The sequence below is a fragment of the Lepidochelys kempii genome, chromosome 5 (assembly GCF_965140265.1).
Source record: "Lepidochelys kempii isolate rLepKem1 chromosome 5, rLepKem1.hap2, whole genome shotgun sequence".
Classification (NCBI taxonomy): Eukaryota; Metazoa; Chordata; order Testudines; family Cheloniidae; genus Lepidochelys; species Lepidochelys kempii.
Genome location: NC_133260.1, coordinates 69434980 through 69455596, shown reverse-complemented (window position 1 = coordinate 69455596; position 20617 = coordinate 69434980). Strand labels below are relative to the sequence as shown.

Below are 20617 nucleotides of genomic sequence, written 5' to 3'. Positions count from 1 at the left end.
TTGCATCTGGTGAAACCAACTTCTACTTTGTGCTTGAAACAATCCCAAGATAGCCACTTGTCCAGATAGGGGAATATCTGTAGCAGACAGGCATGGCCTCCCTCGGAGATTGACAGTGAGGATTGGCCAGACCCCCCCGGTGGGCGGAACCAGGAAAGCCATACCCGCCATGCCAGAAGCAGAGGCGTAGGACAGCAAGAGGAAATATAAAAGGCAGGCCCTGTAGCTCATTTGGGGGGAAGCCACTGAGGGAAGCAGAAGCTTCCACCCTGCTTCTGAAGCCTGAGCCTGCTGAGGACTTCTGATGCCCTGAAGACTCATCTGAACTGCCTGAGCTACCAGACATGCCCGATGCTGAGGAGCAGCTGGGATTACCACTTGCAGTTTAGCACGGGGCGACGGAGGACAACCCAGAGATCCAGATACACCCCGAAGGAAGGGTGGGAAGTTTTCCAGGGACAGACGACTACGATCCGGCTGGGTTGCTGCCTGAGTCAGGTTCAGCATGTTGCAGCTGGATCCCCGCTGATCCAACAGCACACCACTCAACCACTGTTAGGGCCCTGGACTGGGATGTAGTGGAGTCAGGTGGGCCTGCATCCCCCTATCTCCTGCCACCCCACCCGATGGAGGTGGCAGGAACACAGATCTTTGGAACTTTCTGTGACTCTGATGGATAGTCATGTGAAAATATGCATTACTCAAGTCAAGGAAAGTGTACCAGTGGGGGCTAGAGAGAGAATAATGGCAGCCAGGGTGACCACAAAATATTTTTTTTAACTATGTATTTGTTTAAATCTCACAAGTCCAAAATGGGCCTGAGACCTCCTTTTCCCTTTGGAATCAGAAAATGGAGAGAATAGAACCCTTCCCTCAAGGGAGAGGAGACTACCTCCTCTATGGCTCCCACTGGTAAAAGAGACTGTACATCTTGAAGAGAAAATGGTCCCTGAAGAAGGACAAGGGAGGGAAGTGGGAAGGAAGAACAGAAATAAACTGCAGGATGTATTCCAGTTCTACGGGGCTTAGAACCCATTGAGCAGTGGCAATGAGGGCTCAAGTTTGTAGGAAGTGGGATAACCTATTGAAAAAAAATAGGGGTGGGAGAAACTATAACATGGTGAGCAAGTACCCTTGTCTTCAACAAAGCTGTCAAATAGTCTGCCCAGAGGCCACACCCTGACTTGAGAAATCTGCTTTAGGACGAGCAGGTGATGGTCTTCTCTTGAGTGTCTTGCCCCATTTTCTGAACTGATAGGGATACTTATGCAGAGACTAAGGTCAGAATTACTCTCTTTTAGGAAGAGGTGTGTAAATACCCACGGCTTTCAATATGGCCCTGGAATCCTTGAAACTATGCAACACCACATCAGTCTTTTGAGAGAAGGGGGTATGACATTCAAAGGGAAGGTCCTGGCTTGTTTGCTGAACTTCTGATGAGAGACGAGATGACTGCAGCCAGGAACATCTGTGCCTAGGACAGACACCATGACTCTATAGCTGCCATCCAAGGTTGCCTGCAGTGAATTTCGAGCCACTAGATTCCTCTACCATGACCTGAAAGTCACACCAAGTCTCCTCTGGCAACTTGTCCGAGAACTTCAGCATGCTGTTCCAGTGTGAGAAATCGTATCTAGCCAATAAGGATCGGTGAATGGAGATATGATATTGAAGACCAGATATTGAATAAGCCTTTCTACCAAAAAGGACTAGCTTCTTTTCTTTTTGGCCCTTTGGGGCAGCAGAAACTCAACTCTGATACCACTAAGGAACCTGGGGGAGGTGCCTGTAAAAATGCTCATATCATTGAGAAGGGACATGACACTGCAGTTAAAAACCCATGGCTGGGCTGTGCTATCTGACTCAGGTTCACAGAGCTCGGGCTAAGGGGCTGTTTAATTGTGGTGTAGACATTTAGGTTCGGGCTGGAGCCTAGGCTCTAGGAAACTTCAAGGTGGGAGGGTCCTAAAGCTCAGGCTGCAGCCTGAGCCTGAAAGTCAATAGTACAACTAAACAGCCTTGCAAGCCCGAGCCCGACTGGCCCAGCCCAGTCATCCATGTCTAATTACAGTACAGACATACACTTGGTTCTCGTGTGTGTCTGGGGCAGAGAAGCCAGTGTCTGCCAGAAGGACTTTGTAAGATACAAAATGGCCGGAATTCCGAAAGGCCCCGCAGAACTGAGTATGTCAACCAGTCTGTGGGAGCATTCCTGAACTACCTCATCTTGAATATCAAAAGATCTAGCGTCTCTCTTACATTTCATGATATCCTGTGAAGCTGTCAAAGAAAGAAGAGGAATCCCCAGATACCATAATCTTATCCAGTGACAAGGAGGATTAATTCAAAAGGTTTAAGTTTGAACTTCCGGTAATGGTGAGGCTACCGGTACCAGAGTTTAGATGAGCCTGTGTTTCTTACTCACTACCAATATCGGTATCAGAGACAGAAGCCTGAATAGCTTCAGAGGATCTAGCTTACTATCTGCTAGGTGACTACAGGACAAGGAACTGGGGACGACCATGAAGTAGCAGGTATGCCCCAGAGCTAGCAGTGTGGCACAGGACACCAGCCATAACCGCTCCCTATGTCTCAGTCTCTGGAACAACTTCCAAAAATCAGACAGGTACTTGGATGGTAATTCTCCTGATGACAGCAATGGCCCTTCCATCCCAGGAAAATGGTGCACAAGAGCTAACCTTAGACTTAAACAGAATCTGGAGGATCTGGTGCCATGCCTCTTGGTGCCTGAGACAGAGAACATCTGCTGGATGATGTCAGTACCAGGGACAACATATTAGGTTTACTCCTGGATTGGACAGTATGAGAAAGAGTTAGGCGTTTCAAGAACTTGACCATCAACGGTACTGTGATCTGCTGCCCCTGCCTTGAAGTAACTTGGGACTCTTCTGCTGGCAGTGAGCATGCCAGAGCCTGGAGAAGTACCTGTAACAGTAGATTTACCTCCTACCCAAATGGAAAATCCAGCATCTTGAGACAGACCAAGTCTCTTTCTGTTGCATAAGCCTCAGGATTTGTTAGCACCGCAAGACCTTCTTGATCTATTTTGTACCTGCACTGAGGGCAGTAAAAGTCAGCCTCAACAGCCCGGAAGCCACTGCCAGATTGAACAATTCTTACAAGGGTGAGGCAGAGGCTGGTACTGGGCACAGTCACTTATCCACTGTTCTGCTGGTAGATAACGCCAGGGATCTTAATCTCCTCTCAAGACTGCATATACCCATCTTAGAGGAACAGTGCTGACCAGATCTCTTATGCTTTCTCCTCAGTACCAGAGAAAAAGATAGGTGCTTTCCTTCCAACAATCTTCTCTGGGGTGGAAACAGCAATGTCTGGAGAGACACTCCTTGTTGAAAAGGAAGCACTCCGCATCGCACTAAGCACGAAGGCTCTGATGCAAGACAGCCTCCATAAGAATATGGAATCTCACGTCCCTGTTTTTTATACAACACTTTAAATCTCTATAGATCTGGCCCCGGTCTTGAATGTGGACCTCACCCAGACATTTGGAGCAAGAGTCACTCACCAAGAGATTCTTGCAACTGGCACAAGACTTAAAGCCTGAGCTAAAAGGCATCCCCAACTACTGAGCATAAACATTTGCACTAAGAGTGTCTCTGTTGGAAAACCAAGAAAAAAAAAAAATGAAGAAAACCTAGACTCAGTACAATGATGAGTGCCACTAAACAACAAGAATGCCTTCCCCCGCCCTCCAAACATATATACTACTTAACCATATACAAATAGACTGAAAACCAATGATAGTGTGGGGAAACTTGGATAAACAAGTTGACATGCTCCAACTACAGATCACAGCTAATAAGGAGGAATGGGGGGAAGAGAGAGAGAGGGTCATGACAGCTCCGCCCTTTATATCATCAATCCATAGGACGAGTGTGCTGAAAGCAAATGCGCCACCCTGACGGATACCACTACGGGAAAAAATGGGGCACTGGGAACGCACAAACTTGAAGTGGAACAGACATGTGCAAATCACTCAAAGAAGAACTGCATATTACAATACAAACAACTTTTTTCTTTAAAATTTTCACCTTCCAATATCTTTGCCACACTTACTCTGATTTTTTTTCACAGGTCTTAGAAGATTCTTCTATTTTCTTTTCTAGTTCCAACAAAAGCTCCTCTTTGTTCAAAAGCGTCTGCTGTGTCTGAATCAATTCTTCTACTACTGTTTTCAACCTAGAATACAGGTCAGTTGTACAAATCAAAAATATGCATTTACTACATACATACAATACAAACTGTGCACATGTGTATGTGTTGCTTTGTATATCTAAAAAAAAGAGCTGAAAATAAAAGCAGTAATCCTTAAAATAGTTTCTAGTTCGACACTTTCCCTTTCTTGGTAATATGTTTATTAAATTGCTTATTTTGTGAATGTACCTTATTATATGGGTACACTCTAGATCTGGGTGCGCACTGTTGGGAGCGAAGGCACATTTTAGGCCTGATAAAAGTCTGCTGTGATTTTTAAGAGTCTGTTTGGATAATTTTTTACAGCTTAAAACTTAAGTAGAACCACCCATGTGTAAGAAAATGAAGAGTAATCACATTTGTGAGGAAAACAAAAAGATAAAGCATCCATAAAGCTAGAAAAAATTGGTTTGAGTTAACACAAAACTTGTACCAACAGGGGTGGAGAACTGATATGAAACAGAAACTAATGCATATTCATAAGAAAAAACAACAAAAGTTATAAATAGTTATTCTAAACAAAGGGAAGCTGAAGATGTGTATTTGTCTGGTATTGGAGACGTCTGTGTGGTGACTGTCCGGATGAGCCTCCCACTTGTGTGTAATTGATCACTACTTACTCAGCAGATAAAGGCTTCATTCTTTGATGTAGTAGCACTTAAAATGCTTCTTACGCATTTTAATTTTTTTAAAAACTTGAAGCAGTTCTAGGCCAAGAGCATACACAGTAATATATAAAAGAATCAATTCCTTCCCAGCATTCATCCAGTTATTAATTCATTAATAGAGATATTCCAGGCAACAATGACATAACACAGTTAACAAAAAGGATTGGATTTACTGTTTTGGAGCTTTTCTCCTAATGGTCTACTACTGCCCACACTTTTTCAATTGGAAGAAGAGTCAAATGAGTCAAATCAAGCAGGCTTTAGCTATCAGGGAATTGTATTCCATACACACTAAAATAAGATTAATCTGCATTTCATCCTGTGATATATATTAATGATTTATCTCCTATGTAAACTCATTGTCTATTTTACAATCCCAGATTTAAGCTTGCAACACTTCAATTAACATACACATAATTACCTGTACAAATTCCTCATTATATATTAATCTCAAATTTAATATTAATTACAAATCCTTTCCCTTTAAAACCTTGATTAAGAATGTTTATTTGCTGACCCTACATGTGACTGTAAATATTTCTTTCACAACTTTCAAAAATTCATTGACCTAACTCATTTTATAGAGATTAGGCACTGTATTTAACTATCAACTATTAACATATAGAAATTTAAATCCAAATTAATATTATCATTTGTCTCTAAAGCATATAATTACTTTCAGACAGCATTAACATTTTAATGTGCCCTACAATTTTTTTTAAAAAAAGTGTATGCAGTGTAGTAGTACCCATGTCCGTCCCAGGATATTAGAAAGACAAGATGGGTGAGATATCATCTTCTACTGAACCTTCTGTTAGTGAGAGAGACAAACTTTCGAGCCATAGAGCTCTTCTTCAGGACTTGAAGTTCCGTGTGGCTTCATAGCTTGTCTCTCTCACCAACAGAAGTTGGTCCAATAAAACGTATTACTTCACCCACCTTGTCTCTCTAATTTAAAAAAATTCTGATTTAAAATCAGAGCACCAAGTTGGAATAGGAAATTGATGTAGCTCTTCCCAATACTTCTGAACTCTGTGAGAAAGTTTGGACTTATCTTTGAGCAAGAGAAGACAAGTTAGTTGTTTTAATCCTCCTTTTGTTCTAAATAACCATCTGAAGTTTGGACACCCTTTAGGACTGGCTAGAGCTGGTATCTCAAACTATCACCCTGGTTACAATTTGTCACAGGATATTTCACCATGGACCCACATCTGTCTTCTGGACAAAAGTAGTTCAGAAAAAGACTATTACTAACTCATCAGTCACTTTAATCATAACTAGCTTTCATAATAATACATTTCCAAATTATTCATCTTTACATTGAACCTGGACATATCAAACCATTATGAAACCTTCCATATGCTGGGCTTACAAATTATCTTAATGATCTATCTGGAAGAGCTACTTGGGAATTTTTCTTGATCACTGATTTAGCAGTCTCAAATATGAATAAATATGAATACATATTTGTACAAAATAGCTATTGGAAGATTTGTTTCACTCATATGGGTACTGATTCACATTCCCACTCACCCTTTTACTAGCTTAACAGACATTCTCTACCAGTCATATTATTTGCTCTTTTAATTCATCCCACTATCTTCTAAATATAATATTTTATCACAGTATTCTATTTTGCTTGCATATGTTAATGCAGTAGCTTCCATTAAACCATCAACACTTATCAGCAAATACCAAAGTTTCTCTTTGTACTTAGAGGGGAACCACTGGTAAATGCTGACACAGAGACCACTATGTGTATACTATGATTCTTTATTGGATTATTTACTTAGCTTTACGCTATTTTTAAACATAAAACTGATCCAATTTTCCACACAATGTATTTTATAATGGAGATAACGGTTTAACTAAACTTAACCCAATAACATAATGTAGGAAAATACATATTCGGTTTAAATCAAATACAGGGATTTTAGCAGCCAAGGGAAGGCTTAAATAAAAAATGTAACTAGCAAGTTAAGTTGTAAAAGTGATATGCTCAAATTATAGCTGGTAAGAGAAGAGAAGCCCTGAATTATCAAAACTGATTCTGACAAAGAAAAATTATTTTGTGATGTAATACACTTATCATGACATTTAACATACCAGTGTCAACTTGAAGAAAGGGGCCAAATCATAAAATCTTGTCTACTCAAAGCCAGGAAAGGGGTCATTTCCAAACTGCTCAAAACTGGTTCTTAACTCAAGTGAACAATTGGCTCTGACATCACTTGTTTGTTAAAGTCTATAAAAAAAAAAGTGAGCTCGTAAAGGGTTCATTACTAGTGTCTGCCTGTGCAAGCTGGAGACAACCATCGTGGGTTTGAGCACTCCTGGGCCTAGTCCTTTGATAAGCACCTGATCATTATTTATAACTGTATTTTATGAGGACGTGATGACTGCTTACACATCTAAGGCACATTTGAAGCAACTGTATAAATACCATTTGACCTTTGAATTTAATAAAATAATTATAGCTAAATTAATATTTGGTGGTATCCTGCATAAACAATAATATCCATAACCTTCTCCACCAGGAGGAGCTCACCCAGAGCTATAGCAGCTGGCTACTGATTTTTTTTTCATACACCCTATTTCAGAATCTGGCAGTCTGAATTACTACAAATTATCACTATGTTGGGAATAATTACAAAAATAATTCATTACAGGCACAAATCTTACGATAGATAATCAACTTATAGTATGTTTCCTGATAAAGGGACACATTGCCGTCAGCACAGTGCGAGTGCACAGGGGATGAGGGACACAAAGAACCTTTCCCTTGGACAGCCTGTGCAAGAATAAGACACTTGCAATCCCTGACCTCTGGAGAAAAATTTATCTGAAGAGCAAAGAAAATACTCCCTTCATGTACCACCAAAGGTGACAAGAAGAAAAGTAGTGGCATTGCTTTGATCCTTTCCACAATCAGGCTATGGGAGTATGCTGTACCATCCTTCAGGATGATAGAGAACACACTCTTCATCTGTACACCAAGAAAAAGAGGAACTCCCCACAGCTTCCCTGGGACAGTGCAGCTTCATACGAGCTCATACTGGGGACTTGAGGCTAAACGTCACAATCTAGCCCACAGATACTTTTTTGGGGAAAGGTAGCAAACAACAGTGAGATTTATAAGAATTACATCACATGCTATTCTATATTTGCTTTCTATTTATTAAACATTTTGTTTAATTATTAAATTCACTACAATTAGGACATATATAAGAACACAACCAACTCTGCATTAATCATGGACTCATGCATAACAAATTGTAAATGTACATTGCAAAAAGCACTGATTTTCACTTAAGCAGTCTATTCCTTCAATATAGATGTGCATATTTCCCATTGCCATCAGCAACAATCACACACACACGCATCAGAAGAAGAGTAGATTACCCTAATTTAATTGCGCTATGTTCATAAGCATGCTTGAATTCTTGCTGAACAGTCAACTAGGTAAGAATCCCCAACCCAAAAAGTTTATAACCTGACCATGGATGCCTCTTTGTGTGGATTTGCAGACTGTGGCCTGCATTTTTCCACATTTGGTGTGGAACTTGGTGTGGATTTGCAGAGACTGTGGCCTGCATTTCCCCTCTCAGAAAGCCAGGCTGGGGGGACCATCCACTGTGAAAGGTGTCTGCTGGTGGAATCCCTCGGGAAGCAGGTGAGAACTACAGGAGGAGGTGTGTAGGCTAAGGCACATCCAAGCCCACAATGAATTCATTGAGAGTATTCCTATGGAGACGTCCAAGGGCAATGGTGGTGGCTTACCAAATAGACTTTAGTACTTTTCTAAGTACAGCAGCATGGAAGAAAGTATCTGTGAAAGCAGACAAAGTGGGTGTCCAGGCTGACACTGATGATGGAGCAGACGGTGTGGGTGGCTTAAACAAGAAGAGAGACCAGCGGTCAGAGATGCAGGCAGGTGCTGAGTGTTGAAGGCCTTTTAGCCAAGGACAAGAAGTTTGAACTTAATGCACAGGACTATGGGGAGCCAGTAGAGGTCCTTAAATAGGAAAGTGACTGGTCACAGCAGCGAGCAAGAAAGGTTTTGGCTCTGGCATTTCAGATGTATTTAGCTTTGGCTAAAGATACTGCTAATATCGTCAACATTTCTCAGTCAGGCTTCAGGCCATGTCACTGAACAAAGATGGCACGAGATAATCTTGAGCCAGGGCAAAGGCCACACATTCATATTTATACAGTTACACTTCTCTGCAGCATTTGATATTGCTGACCATGGAATCCTGGAACGTCTTGGAAAAGTAGCAGGATCATTCCAAGTCATTTCTCTCAAACTGGAGAGTCACATGGGCTCCTCCTCCAGAACTCTCAACCCATGGAGTCCCATATAGAGCCGTCCTCTCCTCCTTGTTCAACACTGTATATGTAACCACTTGATGAGACTGAAACAATACAAACTAAACTGTCAGCAACAAATGCAAGACGCTCGCTCTACATCACCATCACATCAGATGCAAATAGCACCATTTCTCAGTTATCCCATGGCTTGGCTGAAATCAGTAACCAGTTGAAAAGCTAAAACGAGACCTTTCAACTGGAAAGTGATGCTTCTGAGGGAAAATGAAGCACTTTAAAAGCTCATTGCCTCCACAGCATCACCTGCAGATGGTCAAGACAGTCCTCAGAATCAATCTTAATCTTGACTTCTCACTGCTTCTAGACACCCAAATAGATAGAGCTGTGAAAAATAATCTTTTCTAGCTATGACTAGAAAGAACACTTCACTCCTCATATCACATCCAGACTTCAACAATGATCCATGAAGTAATGACCTGCTGGCTTGATTGCCGTAGTTCTCTGTACCTAGGTATGACTCCACTCGCCCCCCACCCCCGCCACCAATAAAACAAGTATCCAGTTGCTCAGTAACACAGGGTACCAAGAGCACATCACCCCACTGCTCTCTTCATTGGCTCCTTGTGGATTATGAGGTCAAAATCAGGGTTTAAATCTTCAAAACCCTGCATAAAGTCATCCTAAATTCTCCAGAGGTTCACCTCATTCTGTGTGATTATACCTTATTACAACAGCTCTAAGCTTCTTCCCAGGCTCTTCCATAACCTCTCCAGGCTTTGGCCTGTACCAACCCAATAGTACAATCTATTCCTTTCAGGTCTCTCACTGTTCTGAAAAATGTGATGTGTCAAACCTTTTTGAAACATCTTCCTGTGCCTACAGTTTTCCAGATTCTCACTAGACTACAACCCACAGATAGTTTCCACTTTTTGTATATTGATCCTATCAAGTACAAATATCTCTAAGCTTTCACAAGATAGATAATGTTTTTAGTCATACTGTCCATTAATTGAAGTCAAAGGAATATATCCTGTCATGGAATAAAAAGAATATTTCAAAGAACCCAACAGATAATAATCTAGTTAAATGATGACATCCTATTCATGTAAGCAAGAGTTGCAGGACTGGGCACTAACTCTTAAGGGTCTAAGTCTGAAGTTAGTCCATAAATAACTGGAATCAGTCCAGCATCTGCTATAAAATAGAAAACTATATTCTCTACCAGCATGCAAGTAGAGGAGTGCCACGTGGTGATGCTAGGATAACTTAATCTTGATATTTAAAGGATAATGTCTTTACCAATAAAATTTATGAGTTAGAACATAGATAAGAGTGGTAGAACAGTTGACTCTCCGGGAAGTATTAACAAGTGAATCAACTTGCTTTTTTTTTTTTTTTTTTGGCAGATGTCAAAAGAGGCTCTTACACTGGGATGGTTCAGTTGGCTTCATTATTTTAACTGTTTCCCAGAATTTGTGTGTGTGAAAATCTGTCTGCCTCTATTCCAAATACACCTCTAATTTTATGAAAGCCTATTTCCATTAGGAAAGATACTGATAAAGAGGAAGTTACTTACCTGTAACTGGAGGTTCTTAGAGACATATGGTCCCCATTTGGATTCCAAATGTGAGTGCACATGAATGCCATGATCCAGAGCTAGACAAGTTGTACAGCAAAGTCTGTTGACCAACACGTGCGTCATCCTCACATCCACAGCTAAGGTTATAAGAGGCCATGTGGGTTGACGCTACTCTAGTTCCCTTGCCACTAAGCAGCGTAGTCCATAGTAGAGGGGATGGAGAGCAGGTATTGGAATCTAAACAGGGACCACACATCTCAAAGAACCTCTAATTACAGGTAAGTAACCTCCTTTTCTTCTTTGAGTGATGGTCCCCATATGGATTCCAAATGTCGGTGAGTAGTGAGCAATCATCAACATGGAGGTGGGTGCAAAGACTCACAGGAAGTGATAGTCTGCAGCATGGCACAGCCAATGGCCGCATCCCCTGCTACTGCTGGGGCAATGGAGTAGTAAGAGGTAAAAGTGTGGACAGAGCTCAACATGGCTGCTTGGCAACATTCTGCCATGGCACGTATGCAAGGTAGGCCTTTGTAAAGGTTTGTGCCTGCATGGAGTGAGCTGTGACTCCAGGAGGTGGAGGTATCTGGGAGAGTATAGCATTCGGAGATCCATTTGGAGATAAGCTGCGAGGGCTTGTCCTTTGCAACGGCAATGAAGACCCTGGGTAAAATGCAGAAGGCATGAGTGGACGTAGAAGGCCACTGCACGGCCGACGTCAAGAGTGTTCAGTGTTTTACCTCTGCTGGAGGCATGGGATTTGGGATAGAAGACCGGGAGGTGGATGTACTAGTTGAGGCGGAATGTGAACACCATCTTAGGGATGAATTTGGGGTCCAGGCATAAGGAGACCTTGTCCTTATGGAATCTGGGGTGTGTGTTGACCAAGGGGGAGGAGAGGTCGGCCATCATGGCTGCCAACTCGCTAACATGTCACACCGACGTGATGGTGACTAAGAAAATCACCTTCATTGAGAGGTAGGAAAGACAGCACATCATGAGGCTTGATCAGGGCAGAGTGACATTAAGGTCCCAGGAAGGGGATGGCTTGCAGTGGTGGAAAGGCATTGAGTAGACCTTTGGGGAAACAAACAGTGGTTGGATGACTGAACAAAGTGGAACTGTCTACCAGAGGGAGGAAGGAAGGCACTGTGTGCTGTCAGGTAGATCCAAATGGAACTGTGGACAAGGCCCAACAGCTTGAGTTGGAGAAGGTAGTCAAGGACGAGAGAGATGGATATGAAGTCTAGCGGGAAATGGTGGCAGTGAGCCCAGATGGTGAACCGTTTCCATTTCACTTGATAGCAGGCCCTAGAGGACAGCCTCCTGCTGTGCATGAGGACAAGCACTGGGATAGAGCATGACCTGTGTACTCATGAGATCCACCCAAACACCAACCCGTGAGGCAGAACGGGCACGAGTTGGGGTGCCGGAGTCATCCATACATCTGTGAAAGGAGATCCGGGTGTGCACGGAGGCAGAGCGGGAGATAAGCAGAGAGGCGGAGGAGGTCTGTGAACCAATACTGACGAGGCCAAATGGGGCTATCAGTCTGACTGCTACTCAATACCGGTAAAACCTTGAGCAGAACTTGTGGGAGCAGGGGAATGGGTGGTAAGGCATAGCAGAGATTGCCAGTCCAGTGGAGGAGAAGGCCACTGCCACAGGATTCTGCCCACACAACCCTGCCCACACGACCCCCCTGGAGCAATAAGAGGGAAGTTCGCAGTTCTCTCTGACCACAAAGAGGTCCCAGAGCAGGGTGCTCCACCTGCGGAAACCAAAGCATAGGGTAGGATTCTGAGGCTCCCACTTGTGCTTTGCGTAGAAGGACTTGCTGAGCATGTCCACAAGGGAGTTATGGGCACTCAGGAGATATACACCTGGAGTGTAACACTGTTTGATGCACCAGTTCCAGAAGTGGACAGCCTCCGCACAGAAGGAGGGAGACTTGGTGCTGCCTTACTTGATGACAGACTACCACAGCCATGTTGTTAGAGAGCAGTTGAATGTGACAAGATTGTATGAGGGGGAGGAAGGCCTGACAGGTGAGGCAGGCAGCACACAATTCCAGGATGTTGATATGCATCCTGGAGAGGTCCAGAGACTGCAACCAGGTGGATGCCCCAGCCAACGAGGGAGGTATCCGTGGTCAGAGTGGCATAGGGGAGTGGGAGCTGTAAAGGGGGTGCCAACCAGGACCTTCGTTGGGTTGGTTCACCATGCAAGGGATGCCAGGACAACAGTGAGAGGCAGGACAAGTTTGTCCAAGCAGCCTGTCTGCAGCTTGTAGATAGAGAGGAGCCACACCTGAAGGCAGTGTATGTGTAGGTGGCATGAGGCATCACAGAGGTACAGGCCATCATGTGGCCGAGGAGGGAAAGTCAATGGTGGATGGAGGTGCGTGGAGTGCAGCGCCAGGTGGTAATGATAGAAGCGAGGGCTGCAAAGCAGTCGACCAGAAGGAAAACTTGGGCTGCGATGGAGTCCAGACGAGCACCAACAAAGGTGATCTGGTGGGTAGGTACGAGAACTGACTTCTCCTCATTGATGCAAATCCCAAGAGTGGCAAGGGGCCCGCAAAGAGCCACAATGGCTGGTAAGAAGCACCTGCGGGATGGTGCAACGAGGAGCCAGTCATCCAGGTAGGAGAATACCAAAAGGCCTAGACAGAGCAATTGCAATATCAAAAGGGAGGACATGGAACTGATAATGGGAGTAACTAACCATAAATTGGAGAAACTTCTGGGGATGACTGTCGATGTGGAAATAGGCATCTTTCATATCAAAAGCACAAACCAGGCTTCCTGAGAAAGGGAACGAATAATCAAAGGGAGTGTCACCATCCGGAACTTGAATTTCTTTATAAACCTGTTAGGCAGCCGGAGGTCCAGGATAAAGAGGAGGAAGTATGGGAAACAGAAGCCGAAGCTTCTGAAACTAGTAGCTGAAAGCCTATGCTGTGACATGGGTGTAATTCATAAAGTCATGTAAAAAAAGTCATGTCGTGTAAAAAAACCTAAAAACAGCTGAGAACTTAAAACCTGGATGGTAACAGACCACAAATCTCAGTGATCATAGAATCATAGACACATAGCACTGGAAGGGACCTTAAGAAGTGTTCTAGTCCAGTCCCCTGCACTCAAAGAAGGACTAAGTATTATCTACCATCCCCGATAGGTATTCATCATTGGAGTGTTTTAAGAGCAGATCATACAGAGATTCCACAACCTCCATAGGCAATTTATTCCAGTACTTAACTATCCTGACAATTAGGAAGTTTTTCTTAATGTCCAACCTCAATCACCCCTGCTGAAATATAAGCCCATTGCTTTTTCTCCTATCCTCAGAGGTTAAAGAGAACAATGTTTCTCCCACCTCCTTATAACAACCTTTTATGTCCCCTCTCAGTCTCCTCCAGATTAAACAAACCCAATTTTTTCAATCTTCCCTCATAGGTCATGTTTTCTAGACCTTTAATCATTTTTGTTGCTCTTCTTTGGACTTTCTCCAATTTGTCCACAACTTTCCTGAAATATGGCACCCAGAACTGGACACAATACTCCAGTTGAGGCCTAACCAGGGCAGAGTAGAGCAGAAGAACTGTTTCTTGTGTCTTGCTTACAACACTCCTCTTAATACATCCCAGAATGATGATTGCTTTTTCTGCAACAGTGTTACACTGTTGACTCATATTTACCTTCTGATTCACTCTGAGCCCAGATCCCTTTTTGCAGGACTTCTTCCTAGGTACTCATTTCCCATTTTGCATGTGTGCAACTGATTGTTCTTTCCTAAGTGGAGTAGTTTGCATTTGTCCTTATTGAATTTCATCCGATTTACTTGAGACCAGTCTGTCCAGATCATTTTGAATTTTAATACTATCCTCCAAAGCACTTTCAACGCCTCCCAGCTTGGTATCACCCACAAACTTAATGGTACAGAGTGTGTACGCTTATAATCTAAATCATCAATGAAGATATTGAACACAACCGGACCCAGGACTGATCCCTGCACGACCCCACTTGATATGCCCTTCCAGCTTGACTGTGAACCATTGATGAATACTGTCCTGCAACAGTTTTCGAACCAGTGTGCATCCACCTTACAGTAGCTCCATCTAGGTTGCATTTCCTAGTTTGTTTATGGAGGTCACACAAAACAGTATCAAAAGCCTTACTCAAGTCAAGCTATGCCACATCTGCCGCTTCCCCCTTATCCACAAGGCTTGTTACTCTGTCAAAGAAAGCTGCTAGGTTGGTTTGATATGATTTGTTCTTGACAAATCCATGCTATTACTTATCACCTTAGTATCTTCTAGATGAAGATTTAACCTGATTATAATCCAAATAAAAAGAGCTCTCAAGTCATGCTTGTAGCTGTCTCCATCGCTTCACAGTAACTTAACAGACATTTTAGGCTTCACAGTGATGTTATGGGTGATTGTCTGTGCTGCTTGTGTTGATTTGTGTCTGGAGGAAATATCCTGGAAAATGTGTGTTAATTTGTGAAGGTGGCAAATGAGTGTGCGTGCTGCAGTGATGGGCTATGTGTGTTTGGGGTTAATGTGTATAAATAATGGTTGTGTGTGTAGGTGTTATTGTGCTGGGAGAATTATATGAGCTGCTCCAGTGTGGCATCTGAGCCAAATAATCCATTCTCCCTCATACAACCGATGAAATTGTTGTATGCAAATTAGCTGTAGAGTAATTGGTTGAGTTACCTCTAATATTACAATGGTTTAGGACTCTTGGGATAGTATAGATACATGCCTTACTGTAGCTGTATACCGCACAGGTGTAATTCATAAAGTCAAAATAGTTAAGAAGTTAAAAACTGGACAGTAACAGACTGCGAAACCCAGTGATGATGCAATCTGGTGATATTTTGAACAAAAAACTCTCAGCCATGCTTGTAGCTGTTTCCATCACTTCACAATGACTCAGACATTCCAGGCTTCACAGTGACACAAAGTGTCATTTCTGGAATCTTATTATATAGTCAAAAAGGATGCCACATTTTTTGAGACATACTTACATTCCTTGCAAGCTTTCTGCTGTTAAGTTATTCCACATTATCTCATTAGCTTGAAGATTTTCGTTTTCTTCCAGTAAAGATGTATCAAACACTATTTCTTGTTCTACATTCTCTGGTGACCTGTTAAGTATACAAAATAATTTAAGATTTATATTACACAGTATATACACACACAGAGACGCTAAGTGTAGCTCAGAAGCTAACTATTTGTTCCTTTCCAAAATGATTATGTCAATAAAAAGCATATTTTAATCATATGGAAAACAAAAGCAGATTGAAGACAGGCAACATGATAGCTTTCCTTCAAAATAAGAGTGCAGTTTTAAAAAACACAACAAAACACAAAATGGAAGACATTTCCTTGGATTAAGGTCATTACATAACTAAGGCTTTTAATGGACCACCATATGGGTGTATGGATACATAATAACTGATCCAGTTGCAAGTTTAGGACTAACTAATAATATGAATATTAATCTATATATTAGTAACTGAGATAAAAATGCATGCACATAATTCCAAGAACTCACTGGGACTACTTATCCGAGTGACAAATGTGCAAGATCAGATCCATAAAGAACAAATAAAACTTATTCTTAAAACAAACTTTGCTTGAAATTACATAGCACATAGCTAATGCTGTGACTCAGAATTTCTAGCTCCCACAATTGTATCTGCCTACATATCTTTATCAGTAATTATCAGAGTTTAGTATTTTCTTTTTTAAAAATCTTATTGCTGAGTTTAAGACTTGTTTATTATTTAACGAAGTCCTTGGACAGTTTACAAAGATGGAGATAAACAGGTCAGATAATCTTACAAATAAGGATGAAGCATTACAGTCAAGTAACAATTTAAAGGAACCCAACTGAAAACAAACTAAGCATATACCAATTTTCAGTATTAAGGCTTAACACAGAATACAATTTCTTCTTGCGAGGTAAAAATGAATAAAAGGACTAGAATGGAAAGCTTATACCTGTGAGCTTCTATGAAGCCATTGTACTCTGAGTTAGGGTCTATCTGTTCAACAGAAGTCTGGATCTCTTTATGGACATTCACTATCTCTTCTGTTACAAGACTGGTGATCTGACTGTATTCATCAAGGATTCCTTTTCTGTGGGGGAAAAAATACAATAATTCATAGATTCAAAGGCCCGAAGGGACCATTATGATCATCTAGTCTAACCCCCTGCGTAACACAGGCCATAGAAGTCCTCCAAAATAATTCCAAAAGCATACCTAATGTACAACATGTTTTCATGAATATATATTTCAGAAAATCTTAATTTACAAACTAAAAGAACAAACAAATTCAGATAATTTCTTATTTTTTCTAGACCTTTAGTGTAAATCTTCATAATACTTGGCAGTCTTTAATACACTAAAGCACTTAGTTTTAAGAATTTTAACCCCGAACTCAACAAAAAGGGGAAAACTTTTTTGTTCTTGTTCCTAGTTTTCATTCTTCATACAACGATTTTACTAATATTTCAAAACTCTGTATATTGTTAATATTCTTATTCTGTTCTGCTACTACATTTTTAAGTTACATCTCTGTAGTAACAGATGTAAAATTAAACTATGATAACAAACAGAGTTGAATGCCTTGCAATTAGTTGTTCCTACAAATGGCTGTTCCAGCTGGCTAAAGAGAGAGAGAAAAGGAGTACTTGTGCCACCTTAGAGACTAACAAATTTATCTGAGCATAAGCTTTCGTGAGCTACAGCTCACTTCATCGGATGCATGCAGTGGAAAATACAGTGAGAAGATTTTATATACACAGAGAACATGAAACAATGGGTATTACCATACACACTTTAACGAGAGTGAACAGGTAAGGTGAGCTATTACCAGCAGGAGAGGGGAAAAAAAAAAAAAAGAAAACCTTTTGTAGTGATAATCAAGGTGGGCTATTTCCAGCAGTTGACAAGAACTTAGGAGGAACGGGGGAGGGGGGGGGGAAATAAACATTGGGAAATAATTTTACTTTCTGTAATGACAGATCCACTCCCAGTCTTTATTCAAGCCTAATGTAACAGTGTCCAGTTTGCAAATTAATTCCAATTCAGCAGTCTCTCGGAGTCCGTTTTTGAAGTTTTTTTGCTGAAGAATTGCCACTTTTAGGTCTATAATCGAGCGACTAGAGAGACTGAAGTGTTCCCCGACTGGTTTTTGAATGTTATAATTCTTGACATCTGATTTGTGTCCATTTATTCTTCTATGTAGAGACGGTCCAGTTTGATCAATGTGAGAGAGAGGAATCAGACTGTACATTATTGGAAAAAATAAAGAACCAAATTATGGTCCCTCCATCAAAGGGATTCTGCGAGAGGGAGGGCTCTGGGAGCATATTCCCTACCACCACCGCCGTGCCTCCAAACAGATAACAGACAAATTAAGGAACCACTAACACAGGCAGCACCATTAGTTACTCATGACACCATATATCACTACCAAGGAACAATTGCAGCAGTACTTCATCTGAACCCCCCACTGATAATTTTAACATCAAAATGTAGAGCTGCAACACTGACTCATTAGTTTAATAAAGAATGAGCTACTTTAATCTAAGATAACAAATTAGTGTACAGTTAGTCTCCATATTACAGGCCAGTGTGCATGTGACCCATGGGACCTTTTGCTCTCTATCATTTTAACTAATCAAATAATCTGCTCTCTGAATACTCTACGCACCAGAAGAAGCACACGTATGCTCATGTCACATTCAACATATATACAACAGTAAATAAGGAAGTGTTATTTACTTCTTCTCATAACACATGAACTAGGGGGTCACCAAATGAAATTAATAGGCAGCAGGTTTAAAACAAACAAAATGAAGTATTTCTCCACACAGCGCACAGTCAAGCTGTGGAACTCTTTGCCAGAGGATGTTGTGAAGGTCAAGACAACAACAGGGTTCATAAAAGAACTAGATAAGTTCATGGAAGATAGGTCCATCAATGGCCAGAAGCTGAGAATGAGTGACAGGGAATGGATCACTTGATGATTATCTGTTCTGTTCATTCCCATGGCACACCCGGCATTGGCCACTGTCGGAAGATTGGATACTGGGCTAGATGGACCTTTGGTCTGACCCAATATGGCTGTTCTTATATGTACCAACCAAAAAACCCAACAGCAGGAATATTTAATTTTTGGCATTCCTTAGCTATTTTCTATTTTACCTTTTTACACTTTCAATATTAACTTCAGCTATCTCACTGTGTTCTGAAAGAAGACAAAAAAATTTTTTAGTATCGATCACTATTGACCAACCAGAGTAGAGTGCACATTAGAGTAGAAGGAACATTAATCTATTTTCCTTGTAATCATTTTTCAAGTAGATGCTTAATGAACCCCAAAAATGTTGCTTGCCTGGATTTCCTCGCTATTTGAGTAAACAGTGGAGGCAAGAAAAAAATTAAAGCTCAATCTAACATTGGAATACAGTCGAAAAAATTTTAAAATACAAGGTAGATGATTTGAGATTAATGTAAAAAGAAGTGGGCATTCAGGAAAGCAAATATTTATATATGTCTTAAAAAATTATATTTGTAGAATGGGTTAATTGCCTATTTTCTATACTAGTTTCTGTGATACAAATTTTCTTCCCTTCAGTTCTAGGCATTTTCTTCCATTCTGTTATCAAGTTGGAGCTATACTACATCTTACCAATTCACTACAGGGCTACCAGTCCATAAAACCAGGATTGTTCAACCATACCTCATGAAGGTGTCCCATCTCCCCCACACTAAAACCACCCAGATCCTAGCCTGAAATTCCCTGACACATCAGCTTTGGTTCTATCTTAGATTCAATGTTATCCAATAGAAGCAGTGTTCCAGTGAAAAGCCACTTTACAAAGAGTATTCTACTAATAAGGTGATAATTTATAAATGGCACCTTTTTACTTAAGAGAGCTGATCCTGTGTATATTCAGATATCCAGGTCCACTTAGTGACAAAACTACATTTTTACTGCTTTATACTCTTGTTGGTCCTGCAGATCAGAGAAAATGTTGGATTCTATTCCAACTTGTGCATCAATAGAACTATTTATTAAAATTGCAGAGATGAAGTGGGTGAGGTAATATCTTTTATCGGTCCAACTTCTGTTGGGGAGAGACACAAAGCTTTCAAGCTTACACAGAACTCTTCTTCAGGTCTTGAAAGCTTCTCTTCCAACAAATGAAGTTGACCAATAAACGATATTACCTCACCCATCTTGTCTCTCTAATATCATGGGACCAACCCAACTAAAACAACACTGCAAACAACAATATTAAATTACAATAATTTACAGCTATGGACCTCCACTGATGCGACTGGGACTACGCACTGGTGTAACTAAGGGCCTAAAGTAGCCCAAACACTCTATTACTGGTGATGATTAAGTTAAGAACTTGGCCTGATTCTCAAAAACTCTATAGAGATTGTGTCTGCAGGGCTGGCAATTAGAAAATCCAACTTGTGTACACGTAAATTATGCACACTTTGGGAGGGATTTTCAAAAGCACTCAATGTTGGTCTTATTCTCAATGGGAGCAGAGGTAGGCCAATACTCAGTGCTTCTGAAAATCCCACATTTGATATGGAGTTACTGATAGAATCAACATGAAACCCTGCGGTGTCATTTTTAGATTAACTTTTCCTAATAGTATCTCAATTGGGGTAAGTACATATTTTACCCACTACTGAACTTTTCAATTATCAGGTCTCTAAAGAAAGAACCCCAATCAGGGATTTTTTTAAAACTTGAAAT

General features: G+C 41.2%; 1 protein-coding gene across 17 annotated transcripts in view; it reads right to left on the bottom strand.

The window, feature by feature from the left end:
- Nucleotides 1-20617, bottom strand: part of FER (FER tyrosine kinase) — a 429890-nt gene that overhangs the window by 305832 nt on the left and 103441 nt on the right. For 15 of the 17 annotated variants that reach the window (XR_012158994.1, XM_073344644.1, XM_073344641.1 and 12 more), the window contains 3 exons: nucleotides 16829-16966; nucleotides 15850-15969; nucleotides 4099-4221 (listed from right to left, as the gene is read on the bottom strand). Coding sequence is in view for 16 of the 17 variants with exons in the window: in XM_073344644.1 (XP_073200745.1) it covers nucleotides 4099-4221; nucleotides 15850-15969; nucleotides 16829-16966 (381 nt within the window). In the remaining variant the exon portion in view is untranslated. Of the gene's footprint in view, nucleotides 1-4098; nucleotides 4222-15849; nucleotides 15970-16828; nucleotides 16967-19041; nucleotides 19085-20617 lie in introns of those variants that run through there. The other 2 variants (XM_073344655.1, XM_073344656.1) reach the window with 2 other exon arrangements.